The 26112-nt window shown below is 44.1% G+C and overlaps 1 protein-coding gene across 1 annotated transcript in view; it reads right to left on the reverse strand.

The window, feature by feature from the left end:
* The window catches only part of galnt16 (UDP-N-acetyl-alpha-D-galactosamine:polypeptide N-acetylgalactosaminyltransferase 16), a 127688-nt gene that overhangs the window by 46974 nt on the left and 54602 nt on the right, over positions 1-26112 (reverse strand). Inside the window, exons 4-7 of the mRNA XM_028821821.2 lie at positions 23953-24020; positions 14164-14229; positions 12456-12577; positions 10000-10087 (exon numbers count right to left, since the gene is read on the reverse strand). Of these exons, the coding sequence (XP_028677654.1) occupies positions 10000-10087; positions 12456-12577; positions 14164-14229; positions 23953-24020 (344 nt within the window). The remainder of the gene's footprint in view (positions 1-9999; positions 10088-12455; positions 12578-14163; positions 14230-23952; positions 24021-26112) is intronic.

Genomic DNA, 26112 nt, shown 5'->3' on the forward strand with positions numbered 1-26112 from the left:
TGCACGTGAAAGCAACCTGTCCATCCTGCTGAAGAAAGGAGTCAACTGACCACTGACTGCCCACGGATGTAATGACTATGCTGAGTAAGCAGCCTGAAAAAAGTGTTAACCGAAAAAGAGCTCGCCACTGTGAGGCATGAAAAGCTAAGGGCCAGAAAGTCCTTGCACGTGTACCAAAGAAAGGCTGACCCTGGAGGAACTGGGACAACGCATGTCTACCTGAGGTGACAGGAATGGAAAAGACAAGCACACCTTTCTGCTCTGTGCTCTAATACTCTGCTATTTGTAATTTTGTAGTTACGCCAACAAATTATTGAACATACTGATTTCTGATTATTGATGTCATCTTAATTGAATGTAAGAACCTGTGTGAAGGATACGTCTTTAGCCGCTTTATGTTTTAGCTCCTAAATTCAGCGGTTGAAGTGGAAAAACAGAACTACCGGTATTAATTTCTGTGTGCACTGAATAAAAGTGGGAGGGGACCTTGGAGGTTCAGAGTTATGTTGCTATACAGTAACCTTTGTGGAGAGCAAGAAGACTGGATGTGCGATTGTAAGGTGGGGCGAAGTGCTGGTACGCATGTGTTAACATCTGGTACTCATAGACTAACTACAAGAAAATGCTGGTATCGGGTACCAGAGTGTACAAGCTCCCTTAAAAAGCACTGCCTAAATTCAGCTTCCCATTAATTCAAAACAGGGGCAGCCATGGCACAGTTTCCAAAGTGTGTGACGTAAAGAAACACGCACACCCGTCCTTCACCGAGGAGAGTAGAGTGAGTACAGGCGAGCTGTAAAGATGTCAAAGCACCGGCACTGAGACTTGATACCCCATAAGAGCTGATCATCTAACAGGTAATAAAGCAGACGTATGACAGGAACATTGAAAAGCCAGTCCTGAGTGAATGAAGCTTCCTGAGGCAACTCTTTCAATACAAATTCAAGAAACAGAATTAACTTAAGTACTGAGCCTTTTCTTGTAGGACAGAATAAACTCAAATCAAGCCAACGTAGTTTTCTGTTTTGTGTCATTTGTTATCAGCCTGTGTCTGTGTAAACCTGCATTTATTCATCTTCTATTATCCTTATACCTTATACCATTGATCACAATCTTCTTAGAAATCACATTAGTCAGTGGGTGGTCCTCTCTGGCAGTGTCTTAAATTGGTTTGAGTCCTACCTGGCAGGTAGAAATTCTTTGTAAGTTGTGGTAATTATACTTCAAAGACCCATGATATTCTATATGGTTTTCTACAACGATCTATCCTGGGTCTGCTGCTCTTTTCATCTCCATACTTCCATTAGTTCAGATTATCTTGGGGCATAATGTGAGCTACCACAGCTATGCTGATGACACCCAACTGTATGTATCAATAGCACCTGATGGCCCAGACTCTCTTGGTTCACTGACCCCCAATGTCTAACTTGTGTTTCTGAATGGATGAGTAGTAATTTTCTCAAACTAAATAAGGAGAAATCAGAAAATTGACAAAAATGGATATAATGAGGGTATTAGAAATAAACTTGATCCATTAGGCTTAAAAGTCAAGAAAGAGGTAAAGAATTTAGAGGTAATTATTGACTCTGACCTACATTTTAAATCACATATTAATCAGATTACTAGGACAGCATTTGTTTTATAGTTAGATCCCTTAGAACTTTTCAAGATGCTGAAAAATGAGTTCACGCTTTTGTTTTTAGTTGGCTAGATTACTGTAACGCACTCCTCTCAGGACCACCGAAAAAAGACATCAATCGATTGCAACGAGTGCAAAATGCAGCTGCTAGAATCTTAACTAGGAAAAGAAAATCTGAGCACGTCTCTCCAATTCTGATGTCACTACACTGGTTACCTGTGTCATTTAGAATTGACTTTAAAATACTGCTTATGGTTTACAAAGCCTTAAATAATCTCGCTCCATCTTATATTTCGGAATGTCTTACACCTTAAACTCCAAATCGTAACCTTAGATCTTCAAATGAGCGTCTGCTTATTATTCCAAGAGCTAAACTTAAAAGAAGTGGTGAGGCGGCCTTCTGTTGTAATGCACATAAAATCTGGAATAGCTTACCGATAGAAATTTGCCAGGCTAATACGGTGGAGCACTTTAAAATACTGCTAAAACACATTATTTTTACATTGCTTTCTCATAGCTTCATTTTACCGTAACCCTGATATTCTGTATATGCATTGAATTATCTTTTTTTTTCATGGCCCCGCAATCCGTACTAACCCCTACTTTCTTTGCTGTTCTTTTTCCAGTTTTCTGGGGTAGCGATCTGCACCATCACCACCTGATCAAAGCACCATGACGTCCCTACATTGATGGATTGAAGGCCAGAGATCCACATGACCGTCGTCATCAGGTTCTTCCATGTGAAGCCTGAATACCATGAGGACTGATTGAGATCATTGATGTTAGGTAGAATGCCTAGAGGGGGCTGTGGTCTCATGGGGTTGGAACCCCTGCAGATTTTGTTTTTTCTGTCTTCCCTGGTCATCGGACCTTACTTTGTTCTTCGTTAATTAGTATTGCCTAATTTTTATATTTTTTCTTTTTTTATTTCTTCATCTTGTAAAGCACTTCGAGCTATGGCATTTGTATGAAAACGTGCTATACAAATAAATGTTGTTGTAGATAAAATGTATGATTTGCTCGACTGCAGCAAGTGGGTTCAGGTTATTTATTGAAAAACTGTCAAATCACTATGTCTGAACCAAAAAGGAGGAAGTAAAGGTTGATTTGTGTACACTTTTGCCAATTTATGACCTTTGTTTGCAAACTGAACAGATCACTTCATTGTTCCCGGCTGGAGTGTCAGTGAGAGATCTCCCAGATGCTCAAGAGTGTCAGTATCTCACTTCTAAAAGAGTCGTCGGAAGATTAATGAACAAAAATGTCAGTACTCCATTAGTATCTCATCCAGGAAACTTAACCTGCCTTGGCATCAATAATTAATAAAATATACATAACCAACTGCACGGTCTCCTGATCCCATAGGTTGCCTTGGATGACGGCTTCAATCAGTTTCACAATGACAATGGACTACTGTAGTGTTATTTAATACCACCTGAGTGTTAAATTATTTTAAATGGCGGGAGTTATCATATTTCACTTCTGGCCCTGCATTCAGGCCTGAATGGGTGCTGGCAGGGGACTCATCCTGGATCGATTCCTACTTTCTGCCCAATGCTGCCATCTCCCAAAAGTCCTACAATTGGATCAAGCAAGTTCAATAATGGGTTGATGATGGGGTCTCCATGGTGACGCTCATTCTAACTGGACAGTACCTGCATATTAACAATGGATAGAAATCAGTACAATGAAACACAACTGGGAGAACACAGAAGCCATTACGGGAGGTGGGCTGGGGCCATTCTGGCCAAATGTAACTTGTGGATATCAGAGACTGGAACAAAGGACCGGGTGGTCACAGATCAGACTCACTGACTAGACTTGCATGTGATCCTTATGGTTCCTATCACATGATCAAGAATTACCTACATCCATTTGTGCAGTTTAAATATATATTATTCCGTTAGCATCTGTAATGTGCTACTGTTCTGTATAAAAGCAGGCACTTAATAATTTTAGCAAACATTAGATAATCTATAGATAAAACTGTATTTGTGTTTTTTAATTTAATAAATAATATTGACCCCTCCTTGAACCGCCACCTTATCGTGGTGGAGGGGTTTGTGTGTCCCTAGGAGCTCTGTTGTCTAGGGCTTTATGCCCCTGGTAGGGCCACCCAAGGCAAACTGGTCCTAGGTGAGGGATGAGACAAAGAGCGGTTCAACAAACCTTCTATGATGAATGAAAACTTTGGACGGCATTTTCCCTCGCCCGGACACGGGTCACTGGGGCCCCCCTCTGGAGTCAGGCCTGGAGGTGGGGCTCGATGGCGAGTGCCTGGTGGCCGGGCTTGCACCCATGGGGCTCGGCTGGGCACAGCCCGAAGAGGCAACGTGGGTCCCCCTTCCCATGGGCTCACCACCTACGGGAGGGGCCAAGGAGGTCGGGTACAGTGTGAGTTGGGTGGTGGTCGAAGGCGGGGACCTTGGCGGTCCGATCCTCGGCTACAGAAGCTGGCTCTTGGGATGTGGAATGTCACCTCTCTGAAGGGGAAGGAGCCTGAGCTAGTGCACGAGGTCGAGAGGTTCCGGCTAGATATAGTCGGGCTCACCTCGACGCACAGCTTGGACTCCGGAACCAATCTCCTTGAGAGGGGCTGGACTCTCTACCAGTCTAGAGTTGCCCCTGGTAAGAGGCACCAAGCGGGTGAGGGCATACTTATTGTCCCCCGACTTGGAGCCTGTACATTGGGGTTTACCCCGGTGGACGATAGGGTAGCTTCCCTCTGCCTTCAGGTGGGGGGACGGGTCCTATCTGTTGTTTGTGCGTATGCACTGAACAGCAGTTTGGAGTACCCACCCTTTTTGGAGTCCCTGGAGGGGGTGCTAGAGGACATACCTTCTGGGGACTCACTCGTACTGCTGGGAGACTTCAATGCTCACGTGGGCAATGACAGTGAGACCTGGAAGGGCATGATTGGGAGGAATGGCCTTCCCAATCTGAACCCGAGTGGTGTTTTGTTATTGGACTTCTGTGCTTGTCACGGATTGTCCATAACGAACACCATGTTCAAGCATAGGGGTGTTCCTATGTGAACTTGGCACTAGGACACCCTAGGCCTCAGTTTGATGATCGACTTTGTGGTCGTGTCGTCGGACTTGCGGCCACATGTCTTGGACACTCGGGTGAAGAGAGGGGCGGAGCTGTCAACTGATCACCACCTGGTGGTGAGTTGGCCTTGATGGTGGGGGAGGATGCCGGTCAGGCCTGGTAGGCCCAAACGTGTTGTGAAGGTCTCCTGGGAATGTCTGGCAGAATCCCCTGTCAGAAGTAGCTTCAACTCCCACCTCTAGCAGAACTTCGACCACATCCCGAAGTAGGTGGGGGACATTGAGTCCAAATGGGTCATGTTCTGTGCCTCTATTGTTGAGGCGGCTGATCAGAGTTGTGGCAGTAAGGTGGTCGGTGCCTGTCGTGGCGGCAATCCCCGAACCCGTTGGTGGACACCGGTGGTGAGGGATGCCGTCAAGCTGAAGAAGGAGTCCTACAGGACCTTTTTGTCCTGTGGGACTCTGGAGGCAGCTGATAGGTACCGAAAGGCCAAGCGGAATGCGGCTTTGGTGGTTGCTGAGGCAAAAACTCGGGCATGGAAGGAGTTTGGGGAGGCCATGGAGAACGACCTTCAGACGGCTTCGAGGAGATTCTGGTCCACCGTCCGGCGTCTCAGGAGGGGGAAGCAGTGCAATGTCAACACTGTATATGGTGGGGATGGTGCGCTGCTGACCTCGACTCGGGACGTTGTGGGTCAGTGGGGGGAGTACTTCGAAGACCTCCTCAATCCCACTAACATGCCTTCCAATGAGGAAGCAGAGCCTGGGGACTCGGAGATGGGCTCCCCCATCTCTGGGACTGAGGTCACCGAGGTGGTCAAAAAGCTCCTTGCGGGCAGGGCCCCGGGAGTGGATGAGATATGCCCAGAGTTCATCAAGGCTCTGGATGTTGTAGGACTGTCTTGGTTGACATGCCTCTGCAACATCACATGGACATCAGGGATAGGGACTCTGGATTGGCACATCGGGGTGATGGTCCCGACTCTTTAAGAAGGGGGACCGGAGGGTGTGTTCCAAATACAGAGGGATCACACTCCTCAGCCTCCCTGGAAAAGTCTATTCGGGGGTCCTGGAGAGGAGGGTCCGTCGGATAGTCGAACCTCGGATTCAGGAGGAACAGTGTGGTTTTCGTCCTGGTCGCGGAACAGTGGACCAGCTCTACACCCTTAGCAGGGTCCTGGAGGGTGCATGGGAGTTTGCCCAACCAGTCTACATGTGTTTTGTGGACTTGGAAAAGGCGTTCGACCATGCCCCTTAGGGAATCCTGTGGGGGGTACTCCGAGAGTATGGGGTACTGGACCCCCTGATAAGGGCTGTTCAGTCCCTGTACAACCGGTGTCAGAGCTTGGTCCGCATTGCCGGCAGTAAGTCGAACCCGTTTCCAGTGAGAGTTGGACTCCGCCAGAGATGCCCTTTGTCACCGATTCTGTTCATAACTTTTATGGACAGAATTTCTAGGCGCAGCCAGGGCGTTGAGGGGGTCCGGTTTGGTGGACTCAGGATTGGGTCACTGCTTTTTGCAGATGATGTTGTCCTGTTTGCTTCATCAGGCCGTGATCTTCAGCTCTCTCTGGATCGGTTTGCAGCCGAGTGTGAAGCGGCTGGGATGGGAATCAGCACCTCCAAATCCAAGACCATGGTCCTCAGCCGGAAAAGGGTGGAGTGCCCTCTCAGGGTTGGGAGCGAGATCCTGCCCCAAGTGGAGGAGTTCAAGTATCTCGGAATCTTGTTCACGAGTGAGGGAAGAATGGAGCGTGAGATCGACAGGCGGATCGGTGCGGCGTCCACAGTGATGCAGGCTCTGCATCGGTCTGTCTTGGTGAAAAAGGAGCTGAGCCGCAAGGCAAGGCTCTCAATTTACCAGTCGATCTACGTTCCTACCCTCACCTTGATTGCGAATACAAGCGGCTGAAATGAGTTTCCTCCGCAGGGTGTCTGGGTTCTCCCTTAAAGATAGGGTGAGAAGCTCAGTCATCCGGGAGGGGCTCAGAGTAGAGCCGCTACTCCTCCGCATCGAGAGGAGTCAGATGAGGTGGCTCGGGCATCTGATCAGGATGCCTCCTGGATGCCTCCCTGGTGAGGTGTTCCGGGCACGTCCAACCGGGAGGAGGCCCCGGGGAAGACCCAGGACACGCTGGAGGGACTATGTCTCTCGGCTGACCTGGGAATGCCTTGGGATTCCCCCGGAAGAGCTAGAAGAAATGGCAAGGGAGAGGGAAGTCTGGGTATCTCTGCTCAAGCTGCTGCCCCTGCGACCCGACCTTGGATAAGCGGAAGAGGATGGATGGATGGATGGCAATAATATTGAGTATAAGTCTTACTTAAAAAATCAGTCACTTTGCAATTGCATTATTTATAAAACCTACTGTAATTACTATTTTGAAAACACTCTGTCATTAAAAAGTAATAAGCAGACATTCCATGAAACATATACGCACTAATAACACACAGTTGGGCAGTTTAAGTATCACTTATCAGCACCTATTAATAATCACACACACTACAGGCCTTTGTCACATGACATAGATGACAGCACTAGAGCCTAAAATCCACATTCCAGACATGAAAGGGGCACATTTTGCAGGTGGCCGCAGGACTACCTGGTGAAGTTGGACACAAAAGCATTCCAGGCAGACTTAGGAAGAGCCTCTCCGGTGCTTACGTCAATCAGTCTGGGTGTGTGGTCACCATCTTGGCATTTAGGAGGGCACAATGGGGCAGATGGTGTTACTACTGATGCCAGGTAAGCTGTGTTAGGCAGTGCTGGAGGTGTGAATGTGCAGGCAGTGGACAAGGCATATGGGCGTGTGTGGTGTCATGGGAGATTGGAGTGGCATTAACGAGTCATCAAGGGAGGAGTTGGCAGTTTTAGCCGCAAAAAACATTTCTTTTCCAGCTATCACAAGCTTTGCCTTAAGTGCAAATTTCATGCCTCCTTCTTGTAACCCCCCAGGATCATTACATTATTTCAAAAGGCTTAAAATTTATAATGATGACTTAATAATAATTCTTTACTCTTATATGGCGCTTTTCTTAGTGAGTGGGAAACCACTTCTACCACCACTAATGTGCAGAACCCACCTGGATGATTTGATGGGAGCCATTTTGCAACCGTTCGCTCACCACACATTAGCAGTTAGGTGGTGAAGTGGTGAGAGAGAGACAACCAATTAGAGACAGAGGATGATTGGGGGACCAGAATGATTAGGCCTCGGTGGGCAATTTAGCCAGGACATTGAGATACATCCTACTCTTTATAAAGGATTCCCAGGAACCACAGAGAGTCAAGAACTCAGCTTTACGTCTCATCTGAAGGACGGTGCCATTTTTACTGCACAGTGTCACCGTCACTGCACTGGGGCACTGGAATCCACACACATACACACACCACAGGGTAAGCGCTCTCTGCTGGCCTCACCAACACCCCTTCCAGCAGCAACCCAAGCTTTTCCTGGTTGGTCTTCCATGCAAATACTGGCGGGGCCTGAACACCCTTAGCTTCAGGAGGATGACCTGAACTGTACTGAAGTGGATGTTATTATTGTTAATAACATAATACATATAATGTTTATAGTTGTTTCCTAATGGACTAGTGATGAGTTAATGATGCTGAATTCACTTCTCATGGAAATGATCGCAAACTTCACTGGGGGAAGGAGGAACTGAACTAGCTTTTAAGTGCCACTGACGGCTATGGAAAAGTCAATCAAATATGCTGGACTGAATACTGCGACCAAAAATGTGATCTGAGCTGTGAGGTAACAGTGCTAACCACTGAGCCACTCTGCCCCAAACAGCAAAAGACAGAGGCAAACAAATACCACAAACAAAATACAACCAACAGCCACAAACTGGCAATAAGTAAATAAAATCTAGATCTTTGTGCTGAGAAAGTGGCAGGCTTGGGCACCTATTAGCTATGCCTGAAGCGGCAGGGTGGACTGGCTTGTTCCACCATTTGAAGTCACAGCTCCTGGGTAAAGAAGGAATGTCTTTTTTTTGTTTTGCTTCCCATGTATCTGTGCAGATGCTTTACACTTTCTTCTTCCATCTTCTTACATCTTGCCTGAAGAAGGGGCCTGAGTTGCCTCGAAAGCTTGCATATTGTAATCTTTTTAGTTAGCCAATAAAAGGTGTCATTTTGCTTGGCTTTTCTCTTCTTCCATCAAGAATAAAGTAACACACTGCAGAGTGTAATAAAACTGTTTTTTGAATCTACTGCATGTGTTCTGTTTTCTAATGACCTGAGCGGAGGGGAGGGGGTCCTTTAAGGCTTGGTTTAGTTGCTGAGCACATTGCTAATTTGCATGCATAATTAGCCATGCAGTTCTCAGTGTTATATATCCATTGCAGGTACCAGTAATGCTGTAAGTTTGTTTTTATTTAATTGTGTTTAACGCATGCGGAATGGAAATTTTGCAGAGTTTCTCATCCTTTGTGGCTTCGGGGCACATTTTCAACCTTTTTTAAGATCACTGGCGGCCCACATATAGCGATCAACCAACTGTGAGTGGAAGAGATGAGAGCATAGCCCGCAATCCCCTAAAGAATAAGTACCCTATAGATCAGTCATTTTCCTTAAATGCCCTTTTCCCACAAATAATTTCAATTCTTCTGTCAGTATGACAAAAATTTGACTGGTTGCCCTGTTTTTATCCATTTGTTTTACCCTTCTTTAGGCATTATGTGGTTCCAGCTCAGAAGTTTTGGGTGCAAAGCAGGTTATATGAAGAAACATGAGATATGGACAAGACACACCACATGATGAGAATCATCCGGAGAGCAAGCCATAGACATGAAGGTGAGGACACACAGCCAACTGAAGGGTAAAAGAGGACTCAGTTCAGACAGGCAGTGAGAGGTGGCACTTCTGGAGAATTCTAGATGCTATAGTAGATAACGGCTTATAGAGAAGTAAAGACTAAAGTCACCAGACAATGGGACCTGCTTGTGGCAGAGCATAAGATGATGATGATAATGATGATGATGACAACAAGGCACTAAACGGGACATAGAGATTCCTTTCCTTTGGAATCAGACTTCACTTCACTACACAGCAAGATCTAAGAATAATTTCTTTGTGTGGGTATGGCCATCAGCTAGTGTTAATTACTGGTCATTTGAAACAGAGTGTCAATGCGAAATAAAACGTTAACAACACACATGCTTTTTGGTAATGCTCTCATTTACAATTTTCTACAAAAAGATATGAAATCAAATTCACACACGTACAATGACAGCTGAGAGAATGAAAAAGCCCCCTCATCAGCTTGAAGCACAAAATCAATGATGGCTCTCTATGGCACCCACCTCCCCGGAGATCCGCTGAAGCCGCAAGGTAGGCGAAGTTGTCCAGGCTGATGACATCAATAATTGGACTCACCACACGAGTGTGGTCCTGAAAAGGAAGCAGACATTCAAAGAAGGATCAGGGATCACAAAAGCAGGTAACTGACTAACCGACCGCACTTCTGCACTGATTTCCTGTCTCCTTTTCTGTTCACCCTGGACTGTAAATATAACTGCAGGTCACAAGATTTTCTGATGATTCTGGAGTCAGGTGGAGAACTTTGAGAACTATCTGGATCTTAACATCAGAAATACTAAGGAACTGCTTATTGACTTTCATCTCACCAGACAGCCTCTATGCCTGGTCACTATTCAGGGAGTGGATGACGAGGTGGTGCACTCCTACAAGTACTTGGGGGTCCACATCAATGACAGGTGGGACTGCTCTCAGAACACTGAGGAACTATAGAAGAAAGGCTACAGCAGGGTATTCTTCCTTAGAAGACTGCATCCCTTTAAGGTGGGAGTGACATCCGTCACATCCTCTACAACTCTGTGATGTCCAGTGTGGTGGGCTGGGCTGGTAACGTCACTTCAAGAGAAACCCACCAAATTAACCAACTAATTCAAAAGGCATACTCAGTTATGGGATGCTCTCTGGACCTGCTGAAGGTAGTCATGATGTGGAAAATGAATATGAAACTGAGTGCCATTATGGACAATGCTGTACATCCTCTTTTCTGTGACACACTAACACTGAGGACTTTCAGCCAATGAATTATTCAGAAGTGGGTCAGGAAACACTGTTGGGGCTCCGATAAACCAAAAGGCAATACACCTGTATAGCGCCTCAGTGGGACTGCTTTTTTTTCAAGTCAGAAGCTTTCTTTCTTTTTAGTAATTCTAGCGTGTGTGCTTGTTTGTTACAATGTTATGTATGTATGTATTTATTTATTGAACTTCCCTAAAAAAGCCACATTCCTCCCCTTGGGACAAATAAAGTTCTATCTTATCCAATTTAAATCTTTGTTCACTTATAAATGGCTAGCTTGGGAAGGAAGGACACAATTGAAACTTAGCATTTTTGTAAAATGTATTTAACAATCATGGCAGTTTATATCACTACATTTCCAATTATACATCATACTGTACACATCACGTTTGTGAGACTTGCCCAGACACCTCTAGTCAGAAACCACATCTTCATAAAAGCACACGTTTATTTTAAGCACAAATAACACAGTTCCGCACAACACACAGTGCTCCCAGCACCAAATCACCCCTATTCCAAGCTTCTTTTCACAGTCCATGGCTGCCTTTCCTCTCCTCACGGGAGCTTTGTCCTGCTCCCACTCCCGACTCCAGCTCCTAGATTGTAGGAAGGTGGCCCCTTTTATTTCTACCCGGATGTGCTCCAGGTGCTTCGTGACATTCTTCCGGCAGCACTTCCTGGTGTGGCGGAAGTGCTGCCCTTTGCACCGGAAGCACTCCGGGCGTCCCTGGAAGGATCTTCCTTCGTCTTCCCGGGTGTGGCGGAAGTAAATGTTTCCCGGGTTCCCAGAGGCTTGAAACGCCCGCTGGCGGTGGCCACGGGTCCCGACTGGTTGGAACCTCCTTTCCCATGGTCCTCTCCTGACCCAGGGCGGTTGCCTCCTCGTGGCCCGGAAGATATTTATGCCACCTTCTGGTCCTTCCAGGCATCCCGGCTGGGTAAGAACCCCAGCCATCTGTGACACGTTATACTAGTTGCGCTTACAGTTAATTATGCACATTATTATCATCTTCTAACAGCTTTGGATGTAACATAACAGTAAACTGAAGCCCCCATCACACTACCTGATTTTCAATTGCAGATTTCATTTGCGTAATCTTAGCACGGCGTGGAGGAGTCGCAGTGAACTCCAGTGGCCACCCATCGTACCGTCTTACACAACCAGTGACTCAGTCTGTGATTTGCCTCGAAAAATATCAAGCACATTTGACTCTGTCTTAACCCAGAGTTGGGCTTGTGTACGCGTGAGAGCTGACAACCAATAAGCGCTCACCTGGTAGGACATACACTGCAAATAATGCAGCAACGAGGAATAAGGAACGTGGGTGTTTTCTACCTCACAAACAGTCTGATGTCTTGTGTTTTATGTATCAGGGCAGAACATTAAAAAAAGTCTGAAGACAGCGACTGCAGCTGAGCTCACTGTACATGGAAAGCATTTATAGAGCCCTGGAGCCATCAGGGAGCACGTTATTGGCTGTCAGAAAATAAGGGCTGGGCTTGAGAGAACTCTGTAAATGTGACACTGTGCCAAAAAGTCGCCACACACATTTCTGATTTGTCATGCTGTGCAATTCCTAGTCGCGTAATCTGACATCCTCAGTTGACAACATCAGCAAATGCAGTCATCAAGTCTGACATCCCCTCCGGCTAGAAGTCATGTAATGTGGCACTGGCTTTAACCCAATAAGCAACTGACACCTACCTCTTTGACTCTCTGGAGCAGAGGTTGCAGCCACTCGGTGTTCACTTCACAGTGGCTGTCCAGGAAGGTCAAGATGGTGGCTGTTGCAGCCTCAGCTCCTCGAACACGAGATCGAATTAGACCTGGAAATGGACAGAATGCAGCCATGATTTCTGTGCCAATTCAAAAGGCTTTGAAACAATAAACTGGTGTTACTTTAAACAGGAATTCACCTCTCAAGAACATGTGAGAGGAGCACAACGAGGTTAAAACAGATGCCAAACGCTAAGAAGATATCGATACAGACACACGAAATGATAAATCCAACGCAGAAATCAAATTATATTTCGTTAGGTTCCATGTTTAGCCACAATTGCAGCACAATATAAATATCACATAAAAACGTACATATGTGGTATTGCGGGTCAGATGAAAAGGTCAGTTTTTAAATAAATAATCGGCTTATAGAGGGGGCGTGGTAGTGTGGCTGGAGTGGTTCTCGGACACTACGTGATGCGGGCGTTTCCTTCGTTAAGTGCACAGGTGGGGAATGCCGAGAGCTGCTAATTGCCACACCTGTGCCATGTCCCTATAATAAACAGGAGAAATGCGAGTGTGGAGGGGGAGAAGGATGATCGAAAGAACACCGGTTAGAGGAGGTGAAAGAAGAAGATGCTGGAAGTGAAGGAGTCGGTGATGCGTGAGAGAATGAGTGAGAGGGCAGGCTCATTGATCAGAGAAGGCAGCTGGGAAGTGAGCCCTAGCTGGGTGTTTGGCCGACACCCGGGGGACAGCACAAAGTGGTCGCTCCTGCTGAGTACCTTTGGAGGAATAGGAGTGACCGGAAGGTGGTTGGCTCGTCGCATAAGGTAGCAGGAGTCAGGAGGCTTGGGAGGTGGAAGGCCCAGCGTGAGCGCCCTGGTCGCTGGAGAACCCGAGTCAGTCTGGAGAGCCCTATTGAGCCAGGGACCGCAAGGCTACAGACTAGAAGGAGAAGGTCAGCTGCAGGTAGGGCGATTCCCCTGGTGCAGGGCCCGGATGGGAGAAGCAGGGGAGCCGCCAGTAGAAGAAGGCAATGGGTTTGGTTTTTAAAGGACTGCTTCCAGCCATTTTTTAATCTCCTTTTTAAAGGATTTATTTATTGGATTTTAACCTCCACATTCTTCACTGTTTTAATGGATTATTTATTTATTTGACATATTGAAACACTGTACTATTTATTTGAACACTGTTTGTTTTTGTTTTAATAAAAGTGCTCTTGCGCCATTCCCTTGCTTCGTTGGTGTCCTCACTGTCCAGCTCATCCAGTTACATTACCGACGGTGTCAGGTTCAAGAGCGCCCAAAAGCGAGATGGGAGCATTAAGCTGAGCCCACATCATCACAACATAGTACTGTGTATAGCGTTAATTTATTTAGTAGTACCATTAGTGGCAATAGTGGCAGTTGTAATATCACCTCATGAAATTCTATCCAACACGCAACATGTCACATCTCCCAAGATATGCCAGACCCAGGGCTGCCAAGTCTCTCCTTGAAGACGAGCTCCAGTATTTCCTCCAACATTTTTCTGAGCCACTTACTGGTTTCTGAGAAACTGTTTGTCTGCCTGGAGGATAACGCACCCATCACTGGGCATGTTACTTTGGACTCATTGAGGAATAAAGTGTAAATTTTAATGTACTAAGCACCCAGGACATTGAGCTACTATTCTAATGCCTAGAACTTACCTTCCCTCTTGCTGTTCCTCAGGCATCGCACCTTGGGAATTTGTGTCAGAAGCTGGCAGTCATCCGCTAAAGAGAAACAGAACACAAAAACCTGCATAAGTAACGTCATATGTGGCTGACTTGATGTCAATCAGTTGTGGACTACTGGTGGACTCAATAAGTTTCTAATCTGGATGTCTGTAAATATGAAAGAACTAAACTTGCTTCTGTTGAATCAGTTTCATACATTAGCGGGAAAACTGCAAGTGTCTTGTGAAGCCTCATAACTGTCTGTGGTAGGGTTGCACCATATACCAGTACAAGGAGGAAAAAACCCCAAATTTTAATATTGTACAGTACTAGAATTTCAGGATTTTCATTACCAGACATAAATGAAAGCTTTCCTCTCAATAAACCTCCATTTCCTTCGACAATGGATATTACAGCTGTGGAAGACTTCACAACGTGAAGCGACAAGTTGAGATGCAATTGGAACTTCACAGAAGACCATCCCCCTCAATACTTCAATGCAATCACAAGGAATATTGTTTCCACGCGACTGGGATGACACAGAGGACAATTATTGCTTTGACGCGATTGGGACATCATGGCTATTAAGAGAGAACAGTGGGCAGTGCGGTGCGATGGAGATCCACACCAGGGAGGCTAGAGGAACATGGGGTCATTTTGAGTTATCTGAACTGTACTGAGGTCTGAAAGCTGCTATCGATAACGAAGTCCAAACTTTACTATCGATTCAATACTAAACTGTGCATATTCATTCTGGCATTAACAGTACTGTACTGACTCTACTGTCTGGTATAAGCATTTACATAAGAATGGAATCAGAAGACGGTTCGTGTTTTTAGTATAAGTCAAAGGTCGATACCAGAAAACAATACGCAAGTAAACAAGCGTAGGATGTGAATCCAAAATTATGATTTAAAGAGCATAAAGGAGGAGTACAAAACTAAAATAATTTCATGTTATCGGACCCAAAATGCAAGATGAAAGTCATAGTCAATTAGCAAAGTAATTCGCTGCTACAAATTACATTGAAATCCTAACGAAAATGGTAAGACTTTTCTTTCTTGTACCCATAAAGTTGGACAACCAGAAAGGACACAACACTGACCTTTATTTCTTCCATCACATACACCCTGATCTTGTTGTATAGTGTAGGGTCGAGCAGTACAGCAGTACCAGAAAAGAGCAACAACCCCAAATTTTAAAATGGTACAGCATCAGCATGATAGGATTTTCAGTACTGGAAGTAAACATCATCTTTCCTGTCAATCCCCAGGACTTCATGGGGGGGACAGACCCTAAACCATTGCTTTGATGTAATTGGGACCTCATGACTATCAAGAGTGAAACAATGCGAAGTTACGCAGCAGAGAAGCTGGAGAAGAACAGGAGCTTTCTTGGAACTATCCGTTATTTGCATCGGAACTGTTTTGGTACTAGTACTAAGGTCTGAAAGGAGGTATAGATACCAAAGTCAAAATTTTAGTATTGATTCAGCACTAGCATAGAGTGAATTTGAAAGACTAAGAGACTGTAGCATCAAGGTCCTTGAAGGACAGCTGGTCATCGATCGCCACTCTATGGTTGCACACTGACTTGGAAGGTGTTAGTGATAATGACACAAGCTGAACAGTGATGGGGTGCTGAACAAACGGGCATGCAGGCATAACAAGGTGGTCAGTCTTGGCCAGGTTGGGGTGGAGATGGTTCTCCTTCATCCACTTATAATATCAATGAGACAGGCAGAGATAGCAGATACCTTGTTATCCTCTGGGAACAACAAGTTCACCTGCAACTCATTGGCATGCCACTGATATGAGAAATCATGGGACTGGCTGATGAGGCCTAGTGAGGTGATGTATAGAGAGAAGAGGTGAGGGCTCAGCACCGATCCAAGAGGCACCCTTGTGATTTACTGGTGTACCTTTGACATTTCTCCTCACCAGGACACACGGTAGGATCTTGCCAAGAGGTAGGAATCAGGCAGAGGTGAGAAAGAGTGGTAAGGAAGATCTGATGGTAGACTGTAGAGGATGTCAAGAAGAAATCAAGAATAACGAGGACAGATGACATGCTGGTAGATCTAGCCAGCCGTAATGTGTTGACAACTGAGGACAGCTGTCTCAGAGGAATGGCCCCTCTTGAAGCCTGACCGATTTAAGATCAAGCAGTCTGTTGTGTAGAAGGAAAGAATGACAAGTGCTAAGGCTCTGCTCCTCCACAGCACTAGACATTCAGATGCTTCAGAACTAAACCTAACCAAAGTTCTACAACATGAGGACTAACTGACTCATCCTAAAGGTGACAAAAGGAGGATGAAACCCACATGCAAGTCTCTACTAGAAGATTTTAGTTTTGACCAAATAATGGCAGAATATGGTGGTTTAGGATGGTTTAAAATCTGTTTTTTCATTCAAGATGTTGTAAAGAGTGCCATTGCATCAGTGACCAACAGAGCCTCCCTAATAGGTAATAAAAAATAAAGAAGACAGACAGTGTTTCCAAATCCTTCAAGTACAACACTATCCAGTCCTCCATATGGTCCTATGCAAAGGCTCTCTGGGTTGTTTCTCAAATGTATAGGCGGCAGCCAACAAGGTGCCAGCGCATCTCAAGGCATACACACATACAGGGTGCTAGCTGCCAGTTCACACACTGTGCAAGCCTTGTGTGTTGGATAATCATAATGCATTGTGCGAGGAGATGTCTGCCATACTTGGCAACGCTAAACCAATTTTCTTCTGTATTTTTTAAAGCCTCTTACGCTTTTTGCAACAAGGCTGCAGTCTCTGGGCATCACCTATAACGTCTAGCAAACAATAGCATTTTCTCATCTCAAAAGACGCTATATACAATACAAAAATCAAACATAAACTAAGCAGCATGTTAGTAGGCCCAGCTACAGACATAGCAGAATTAGCAGCTAATATCTCACTCTCTTTTTCAAACTCCTGCTTTCAATTTACTCCCGATTAATCAATATGTCGCAGATAATCCCTGCTGTTGAAAAGAATTTTAAGAGAGAGCTCTAGCTGTAGAAATTCCAGTGCAGTCAGCCAGAATGCAAGGGGCTTATTATTTTAAAAGCTGACTGGATGCGTTTTCTATCTGGCACCAATTAGCCACACAGAAAAGATTAAAGAAAAACAAAAAAAAACACAAAGTGTTCCCGAGGGCCAGTCTCCGCAAGGAGCTGCTCTTACATCTGAGTCTCAAGGCAGTCCTGCTCGGCAAGGTGAAAAGGCCATTCGCTTCTTCAAGAGAACGCCTGCTCTTCAATAAATGAAAATGAAACATTAAGGCATAGCCCTCTGGCTAACAGCATACACTCATGGGATGACTAGAACAGACTTGACATAAATGACTAAGCATGTTTTAACGGAAACATACAAAATAACAATGGAATGAACTATAAAGCAAAACAATTGGACAAGTAAGAAATCCTCTGCTGTTCTGCCTGGAGTGAGAATAGAAAACCAGGACTGAGTGATAAATAAAAAATCAAATCAATTAATCAATCATACAAGGGCGGCAAAATCCAAAAGCGAAAGTAACAAAATCAAAACACCAACCAGAAATCGATGTCGAAAAACAGGAAATACTTAACTCTTTAAAGCATGGCAGAGGGCGGTTTTGGAATCCAGAAACCTGTGCCACCATCTAATATAGGCATGGAGTGATAGCATAATATGACCCCTGAGTCAAGTGGCAAACAGCCATATATAATAGTTTAGCCAGCTATTCAATTCGTCACAAAATAATGATCCAAAATAGAGAAATATGAACTGTAAAATTATTCAGATTACAAAAGAATGGCAGAATCTGAATCTGGATGATCAAAAGGCTGATTGACTACTTCCAGTCTCAAGCTATATTAATCTCCTTGGCATCAGCCCCAAGCATCACTCGGACTTGTAATTCTAAATAAATATGGTTAAGCCTGAGTCAGACTCGAGGTGATGTGTTATGCTCTGTTTTACAGGGTTAAGCCTGAATAATTCACGGGCCAGCATAATGAAGGCATCTAGAGGATGAAATAACATCATGCTACCAAAAATCTATACTAATAAAAGGCAAAGCCCTCACTCACTCACTCATCACTCACTCACTCACTCACTCACTCACTCACTCACTCACTCACTCACTCACTGACTCATCACTAATTGTCCAACTTCCCGTGTAGGTGGAAGGCTGAAATTTGACAGGCTCATTCCTTACAGCTTACTTACAAAAGTTAGGCAGGTTTCATTTCGAAATTCTACGCGTAACGGTCATAACTGGAACCTCTTTTTTGTCCATATACTGTAATAGACTGCAGCTCGATGGCCGTGGGAGGCAGAGTTGCGTATCGCGTCATTACGCCTCCCACGTAATCACGTGAACTGACTGTGAACGCAGTACGTAGAAAACAAGGAAGAGCCCCAAAGAGCGCTGAAGAAAACATTCATTACACAATTGAGAAGGCAGCGAAACAATAAGAAGCGAGCGAGTGACGCATACAAGCATATTCATAAGTGCAGCTACTGCGGAAACAAAGCACGGTGTAAACCGTAAGTTTAAATTAAGTTTATGGAAACGCTCCCGCTGCCGTTTGCAATACCATATTCGCGACATACAAGTTTAATGAGAAGACACGAGGTATCACACAAGAGAGCGGCTCACGTGAAGTGACTGAACGCAGCACGAGTGATCACTTCGATGAATCAAACCTGTTCAAAAAACACATTACACAATTGATAATGTAGGAAAAGAATATGAAGCGACTGACGCATACAGACATATTCATAAGTGCAGGTACTTCGGAAACAAAGCACCGTGTAAACCTAAAGTTTAAATTAAGTTCATAGACCTACAAAAGGTTGCCATTGATTTGAGGCAAGATTGCTTTTCTCCTGTACAACTATACATTGCATTCTCAACAGTAAGCTTGCACAGCTTGATCATTTTACAACTGGAGTGCTGAACTGACAACGTGGTATACAAAGAGAACTATAACAATCCTAATAAACGAACAATAAAACAGCAGAGAACCTGTGGATTAAATAAAAAGGCTGCTTCCTTGGCAAAGCAAGGAAAAAGGATGGCCTTATATGGCGTTTGTTTATAAAACCGCGGAGAAGCTGTGTAAACGCTGCTTCACAAAAAAATAGCAGAGCGTCTTATATGAGCAGGCAGTCAGCTAAAGAAGGGAATCAATAAATAACTATAATCGTAATAAACGACCAAAAAATAGCGGAGAATCCGCGGATTACATAAAGGAAATGGGTACCTGAACAGAAAACTGAGTCTCAAATAGCTACACAATAACTATAACAATCGTAATAAACGAACAATAAAACAATACAGAACCGCTAAGCAAGGAGAAAGGACGGCCTTATATGACGTTCGTTTATAAAACAGCGGAGAGGCTGTGTAAAGGCACATTCTGTGGACCATTATATTGTTACAGGTTAATTACAATCAGATGCATTAAATTTATGAACGAAATGCGGTTAATTTCAGTGTATTTGATAAAGCTGCCGTCATGGATGTTGATCTAAGAAAGGGTAACCACACAGGAACAGTAGCACTGCTTTGACGCTGGGTGCCGCCAGTCTGCAAAACCGAGTGGAGAACTTGCATACAACAGGGTATGAGCTACCGTGGAAAAGTGTGTGGCTTTACGCCAAGTGTAGGTTTTATACATCGCGATTTGAACGTGGAAATGTTCTTACGCAACATTTCTGTGCGTACGCACCGTTTATACATGAGGCCCCTGCTCCTCTAAAAACAGTTGCATCAAATCACTGTCATCCTGGGATGGGCATCTCGATATACCAAGAGGGAAACTACAGTGAAGGGCAGAAGTATTTGGAGAGTGATGAAATTGTCATTAGTGTAGCTCTCTAAGCATTCTGGGATTGAAAGGAAACTAAAGGTAGGGGCTTTTAGTGTAAACCTTCAGTCTTAAATCTAGAAATATTTATATAAAAAGGGTGTAGGAATTGTAGAAATTCTTATATGGAGTACCCTTAAGTGGCCAGTTGGCAGCTTAGCTGCTACTTGGCCAGGTGTGTGTCACTGCATTGTCATGCCTACCGTAATTAACCTGATAAAAGGCCTACGGCTGATTCCAAGTGTGACACTGTCACTTGCAATCTGTTGCTAGCGTTGCTTAACACGAGGACCAGAGAAGTGTCAATGCCATTTTGAGACCGAAAAGATCAGAAAAGGACCACATGAGACATATGAAAAACCTTAGGTTTGACGCAGTCAACTGTTTGATACTTCAAGAACGAATTAGTGAGCTCAGGAATACCAAACGACCTGGATGAACAAGGTAGATGACTTAAGTGGATGACAGAAGAATACTTTCACTCATAAAGTAGCCAGATCAAAAACAGACTGCAGGATGTCGGGGTAGGCTTGGCCAAGATGATCAGAACAAGAAGACGGTACAAGCGTAAATTCAGGGAATTCACCGCAAGATGCAAACCACACTGGTAAGTCTTAAGAACAACACTGCAAGGTTCCATTTTGCTAGGAAGTGCATCCTAAAACCTGTTCAGATTTGGATGGACAGAAGAGACAGAGATTCACTTGTACCAGAGTAGTGGAAAGAGAAAGGTGTGGAGAAAGAAAGGGACAGGTTAGGTAATGGCTTGGGCAGATATGGCTGCCACTGGACCGGCCTCTCTTGTATTTACTGATGAGGTGACTACTGGTAAAAGGAACAGAATGGAGCTCAGCTCATTATCCGTGGTTGGGTGCACAAAGAACTATCCTTGCGCTTCTTGCGTCATGCGCTTCTTTAATCAGATTCTCTGGTTTCGCTTCGCTTGCGCACCCTTTTTAACTACGTGTTTTCTCAATGTTTTCGGCTTTGTCTTTTGATCTCGCTGCCCGCTCTACTAGTATTGACTCTCATCTTGTATTCTAGCCTGTCTACATTTCCAGGTCCTGAACACTTTCCTCTTTCCGCTAGCTTGGCTCAGCTGTAACAACCAGTAAGTCAGGACATAGATGCGCAATAATTACAACAGGCGACTGCACAGTGCGTAAATGATAAATAAGCTTGTTTTTTTTTTTTTTTGTTATGTGGTGTAAGTGCCATGAAGGAAGAACAGTTATAAACACCGGCCAGAAGGCCATAATAGAAGGAGCAGGTGATCCCCCACCCAACAGGTGGCAGTGGTCTTCAGGGTTAGATCACTTTAGAACACCCACAGGGGGGCATGGGAATTGGATTCTGGAGATGCAGCCCTATTGGGGTCTTTGGGAACTGTCTGAGGGTGCTGTCAGGGGAGGACTGTCCGGAAACGCTCCAGAGGACTGAGACAGGAAGATGGAAGCAGTTTTAACAGAAAGCCTGCTACTGCACACATGTATGAGTCAGAGTCAAGAGGCAACGCTCAATTGGAGGACAGAAGGAAGAAGAATCAGTTTGTATTGTGGTTTGTTCACTGGTCTTTTCAAGGGTGACAGTTAAAAGGTGTCTTGGGTAAATAAACATCTTTTATTTTATCTCTCGAATTTTGCCAGGCATTACTGTCATTGTGCTTTGGGACTCAGTGGTGCCCCCTGGTGGTTATAGTGGACAATCCCATCTCATGTCTGCCTCATAGAAGATCACTTCATACGACACAAGACGTCAGTTACCACATTTATTAAGGTTACAGGTGTGCAGGATTACGTAAAAATTAACAATTGACATATACTGCCTTTGAAATTATAACTGTGATTATTAATTTCATTTAACAGTAGCATGAAATATGCACGCTGCCCTGGAGACTGCATATCCTGTATTCTGTTTACACACAGTACAGTAGGCCCCCCCCCCCCCCCCACATTGCAGGGAACCACCTAAAAATTGTTAAATGCTGGACACATTGAAAAATTCAAGATTTAGTGATTCTTTTTTATATTTTACAATATACAGCACACTTATTATAAGATTTCATTCACTGTTTTTTAATACCACAATTTACTGATATGCAAATATTTAGAAAATACAATTTAAGTATAACACAAACATATTCCTCCTTTTTCTAATATAAATATTCCTTCTGAAAAAAAAAAAAGAACAGTCATCTCCACCACTAACATTTAAAAACGTGTCAGACGTGTGTGAGCTTGGGAGACAACTGCTAGGCTCAGATAAATGTAATTACACCCCGAAACAGGGGGCGGCGCTGTGGACTAATCCAAAATTCTCTTCCTCTCTCTGCAAGAAGCCGTGATTGGTGGTCTCGCCCCTAATGATGTCACTTCACCTTCCCAACCATCTGAACCCACCTCTTCCTCTCCCGAGTGAAAACCAGCTCTGTGGCCATCTTGGAGCCAGAGGAAGATCGTCTCGAGTTAATGACAATACTTGATTTTGTGATTTGTTTTTTCAATCTGCCAATTTTACGAGGCCCAACACTTTATCTGTGTTTTCTCGTTCTTTTAAAATATTAAACATGGAAATGTTAAATTAGGGTCTTGCTGTATTAAGAAAACCAAAGGTGCATGTTTATATAAAACGTAAAGCTGATAATAAAATCTTAAACATCAGTTATGCAAGATTAAGGAGTTAATGTAACCACAACCTGACAGCTCTGTCATGCAGGTACGGTATGTTAACACATTCAGTGTAAGCTCCAGGAGTATTTGGAGAGTGGCACATTGTCACAAGCCAGTGCCAGCCCGTTCTTGAGGAGAGTATTGTAACGACAGGCGCGCTCATTTAAAGGAGGAACATCGTAAATATTCCTCATCAATGTAACGCACCACATGCTTCCACGGTTCTACGCAACCACAAGTCTGTCGGAGTTGCATGAAGCGCCACATATTTCAGGTCCGTTTTGACATTTGGAAAAAAGTAGAGGCAGCATAACTTTGGGAGAACAGTTTGCAGGAGGGGATGAATTCTTTGACCCTGAGTGCTCCACACTTTTTAAAACCTTCATTGTGCACGACTTTAATCAGAGCCTCATCTTTTCATAAATATATCGCAATGAATTCAGTTATCTGATTTTGCCTTCAATAGCCTGCTGTATCCGGACGTGCATTATCGTAAACAGGTAACGGTTATCTGTGTCACAGGCCTAGCGTTACTGGGACTTGGTGCCACTTGCTTAGCTTTCATGCACTTTTCATCCTAGGTTAGACATTATTTATACGTCTCAATTTTTCTGAGAGCTGCTGTGAACAGAAAAAAAATGTTGATAAACTTTTAAAAAAAAGTTGTTTGGGATCGGCCCCTCTGTACATGCTGTGGTTAGTCCTATGATTTACGTGCCTCTGATTCACCAGTGCACTCCCTGACAACCTTTAAGAAGAACCTGGAAGACATATTGGGACAACATCACTATTATCTAAATAAGCAGGCTTGATGGATTGAACGGACTTCTCTAGTTTGTCAGATTTCTTATGTTCTTACGCACTCGTGATTGGTCAATGTGTCTGTGTTTAATTAAAATGTTAGTTTGCTCTTTAAAGCAGTTTGTGACTTGGAAAGCTCAATTTGAGAGACTGGGAGTGCTAAACAGAATACAGTAATCGTTACTTTCCACGATTAGTACATTGAGGCAGTCATAGTAGTAATCACGATTAATATAAATTAAACTGTCCTGCCCTAATTAGTAATATCCATGGAGTACTTCGTCTATTGACCCCGTTCCCAAAGTGTTCCCAGAATTGTAAACTAAATACATGGCATTTGTGGATTTTCTAAGCCATGTACAGGGTTTGCCTTTCCACACCTACCTAGACACTCTGTGCTTCCAGACGTCCCAACCCTAACAAGCAGCAGATACTTACGATCCGTGCTGAAGTCATCAACCAGAATGATCTCTTGGATAAGGCTTGGGGGGCTCCGAAGTAAGACACTAGAGGGAAAAAAAAGGACCAACAGAGCATCAACTATAGAAGTAAGAGTTGTCAGAAATGGACTAAAAAAAATGTTTCTTGCATGTCCGAACAACACACAGCACGTCACCACTTCCTGTTGCAATAATAAACAAGACCGTCATGTCTATCCTTAGTGCCCCTCTAATTTCTCCTTTTTTTGGCCACTGCGGAGTTACCGTATATACTCACGTATAAGCTGGGTTATGAAACCTGAAAAATTGATCATAAAATCAGACCCCGACTCATACGCCCCTTCAAAAATGCAACACTTCATTTTTTTTTTTACATCTTCTTGCCTCCTCCAATCTCGCACCAGTTTCACAGATGCATCAAATTTTGTTGCAGCAGCGCAGTTACCAATTTCTTTTGCCAATTCAACGACCTTTAATTTAAAACCAGCTTCATATTTTCTTCTGATCAAAGGCTCCATCGTAGATAAGGGATGCTCTTACGATAAAGGTGTATGAGGGTGTGATATACAAAAAACACAAAACAGTGCAAACGTCACTTCGGAATAGTTCGGGTATTACTGTGTGGTCACGTAGGTACAATACATAGAAAAAAAGCCGTGTGCTCCGTGGTTACTCTCACAGGTGGGATATAATAATCTCTTGGACCAATAGCGTGATTTTTCCGCATTCAACTTATACGACTGACAATATAAAATACCAGAAATTATACGGTAAAATCAAGTCCTGACCTCTCCGTGGAAGAACTTATCTGCGAGTATATACGGTACTAATTTTTTCATAACAGTGCATTAGGATTTCCCTTGTCACACCAATAAGGAGTTTGGATGTCCAAGAAGAAGAGAAAGATTCGTCAGGCAAGTGCTGTTTCATATGCTGGCTTTCTGAAAGAGCACCATTGGCTTTCAGTACCCAAAACGACAACATGAAGAAGCACAACGTAACAAGACAGAAGCCTTGCTGAGGACATAACAACATGCTACATCACTTTAACAAAATGTTTTTTATTTGTTTTTTAAAGAACAATGGGAAAATAATTGTTGGTTAACATAATCAGGGGCAATGTGATTAGAAATCACGGCAATGGAAAATCGTCTACAGATGTCAAAAGGAGCGAGTCTAGTGTGAACCGAGGAGCAAATCAAGCCCTGGCTGTCCACTTCTCCAAAAACACCCACTGGAAGCTGAGGGACCCCAGACAACTCCCACTTAGCACATTAATGCTGCATGGGGGCTGACCTGGTGAAAGAAAATGATCAGAGGAATAAGCCCCCCAGGTAAGAGCAGGTCCTCAGAGAGCACTGCCAGAACATAATATTCTTCTTCTAGTACCATTCCCGTTTTCATATGGGGGTCTCTTATTTTTTTTTTTTTTAAACTAGACTTCTCCAATAGAGGTCTCGAATGATTTTAATGGCTAATTACTGCACCAGGGGTGTTAGAAAGAAAGGAGCAGACAAAGACGGTAATGAAGCACCGGACACTTTCAGCCATGACTGTTGGCACGTGGCTGTCTATGGCGTGGCACTGTCAACAGGCACGTACAGCACGTAACTTTCACAGGGCAGATTTGGAATTCTTATCAAATAAAAGGCAGAGCCGGGGTCGAGACTGATGACTCCATGAGTGTTCTGCCAAAAGAAACACATGTGGACCTCGGCTACAGCCCTACGGAATGCCTGAGATCTTAGACACCCTAAGTCGGTTGATGGATTGTTTGCTGGCAGAGATGCTTTGGGGAGGTCGACATACTCTGCTCAGCACCATACTGGTTGCTCTTTATCATTTTTTTTTGTTTTAGAGAACACGTTTGGATTCAGTTAGGAAAACATGAATCTTTAAAATAATCCCAAATGTCAGATCGGTCTCTCTTAGAACATTCCAGAAAGGTCTGGATTTAAATTAAGAAAACATCCAAGCCATTCAGCTGAGCTCACGCTCACTGAACTGTCACCTGCATTTTAAAAGTGACCTGTAAATACACCGGAGCAATTTATAATGGTAGCAAAGAGACCTGTGAGCGCACCAAAGTGGTCTAAAATCCCATCAAACCATGAATTAAGTGGAGGAATCAGAAGGAGAAGTTACTTTCTTGCTGCAA

This window comes from Erpetoichthys calabaricus, chromosome 16 (genome assembly GCF_900747795.2).
Source record: "Erpetoichthys calabaricus chromosome 16, fErpCal1.3, whole genome shotgun sequence".
Lineage (NCBI taxonomy): Eukaryota > Metazoa > Chordata > Cladistia > Polypteriformes > Polypteridae > Erpetoichthys > Erpetoichthys calabaricus.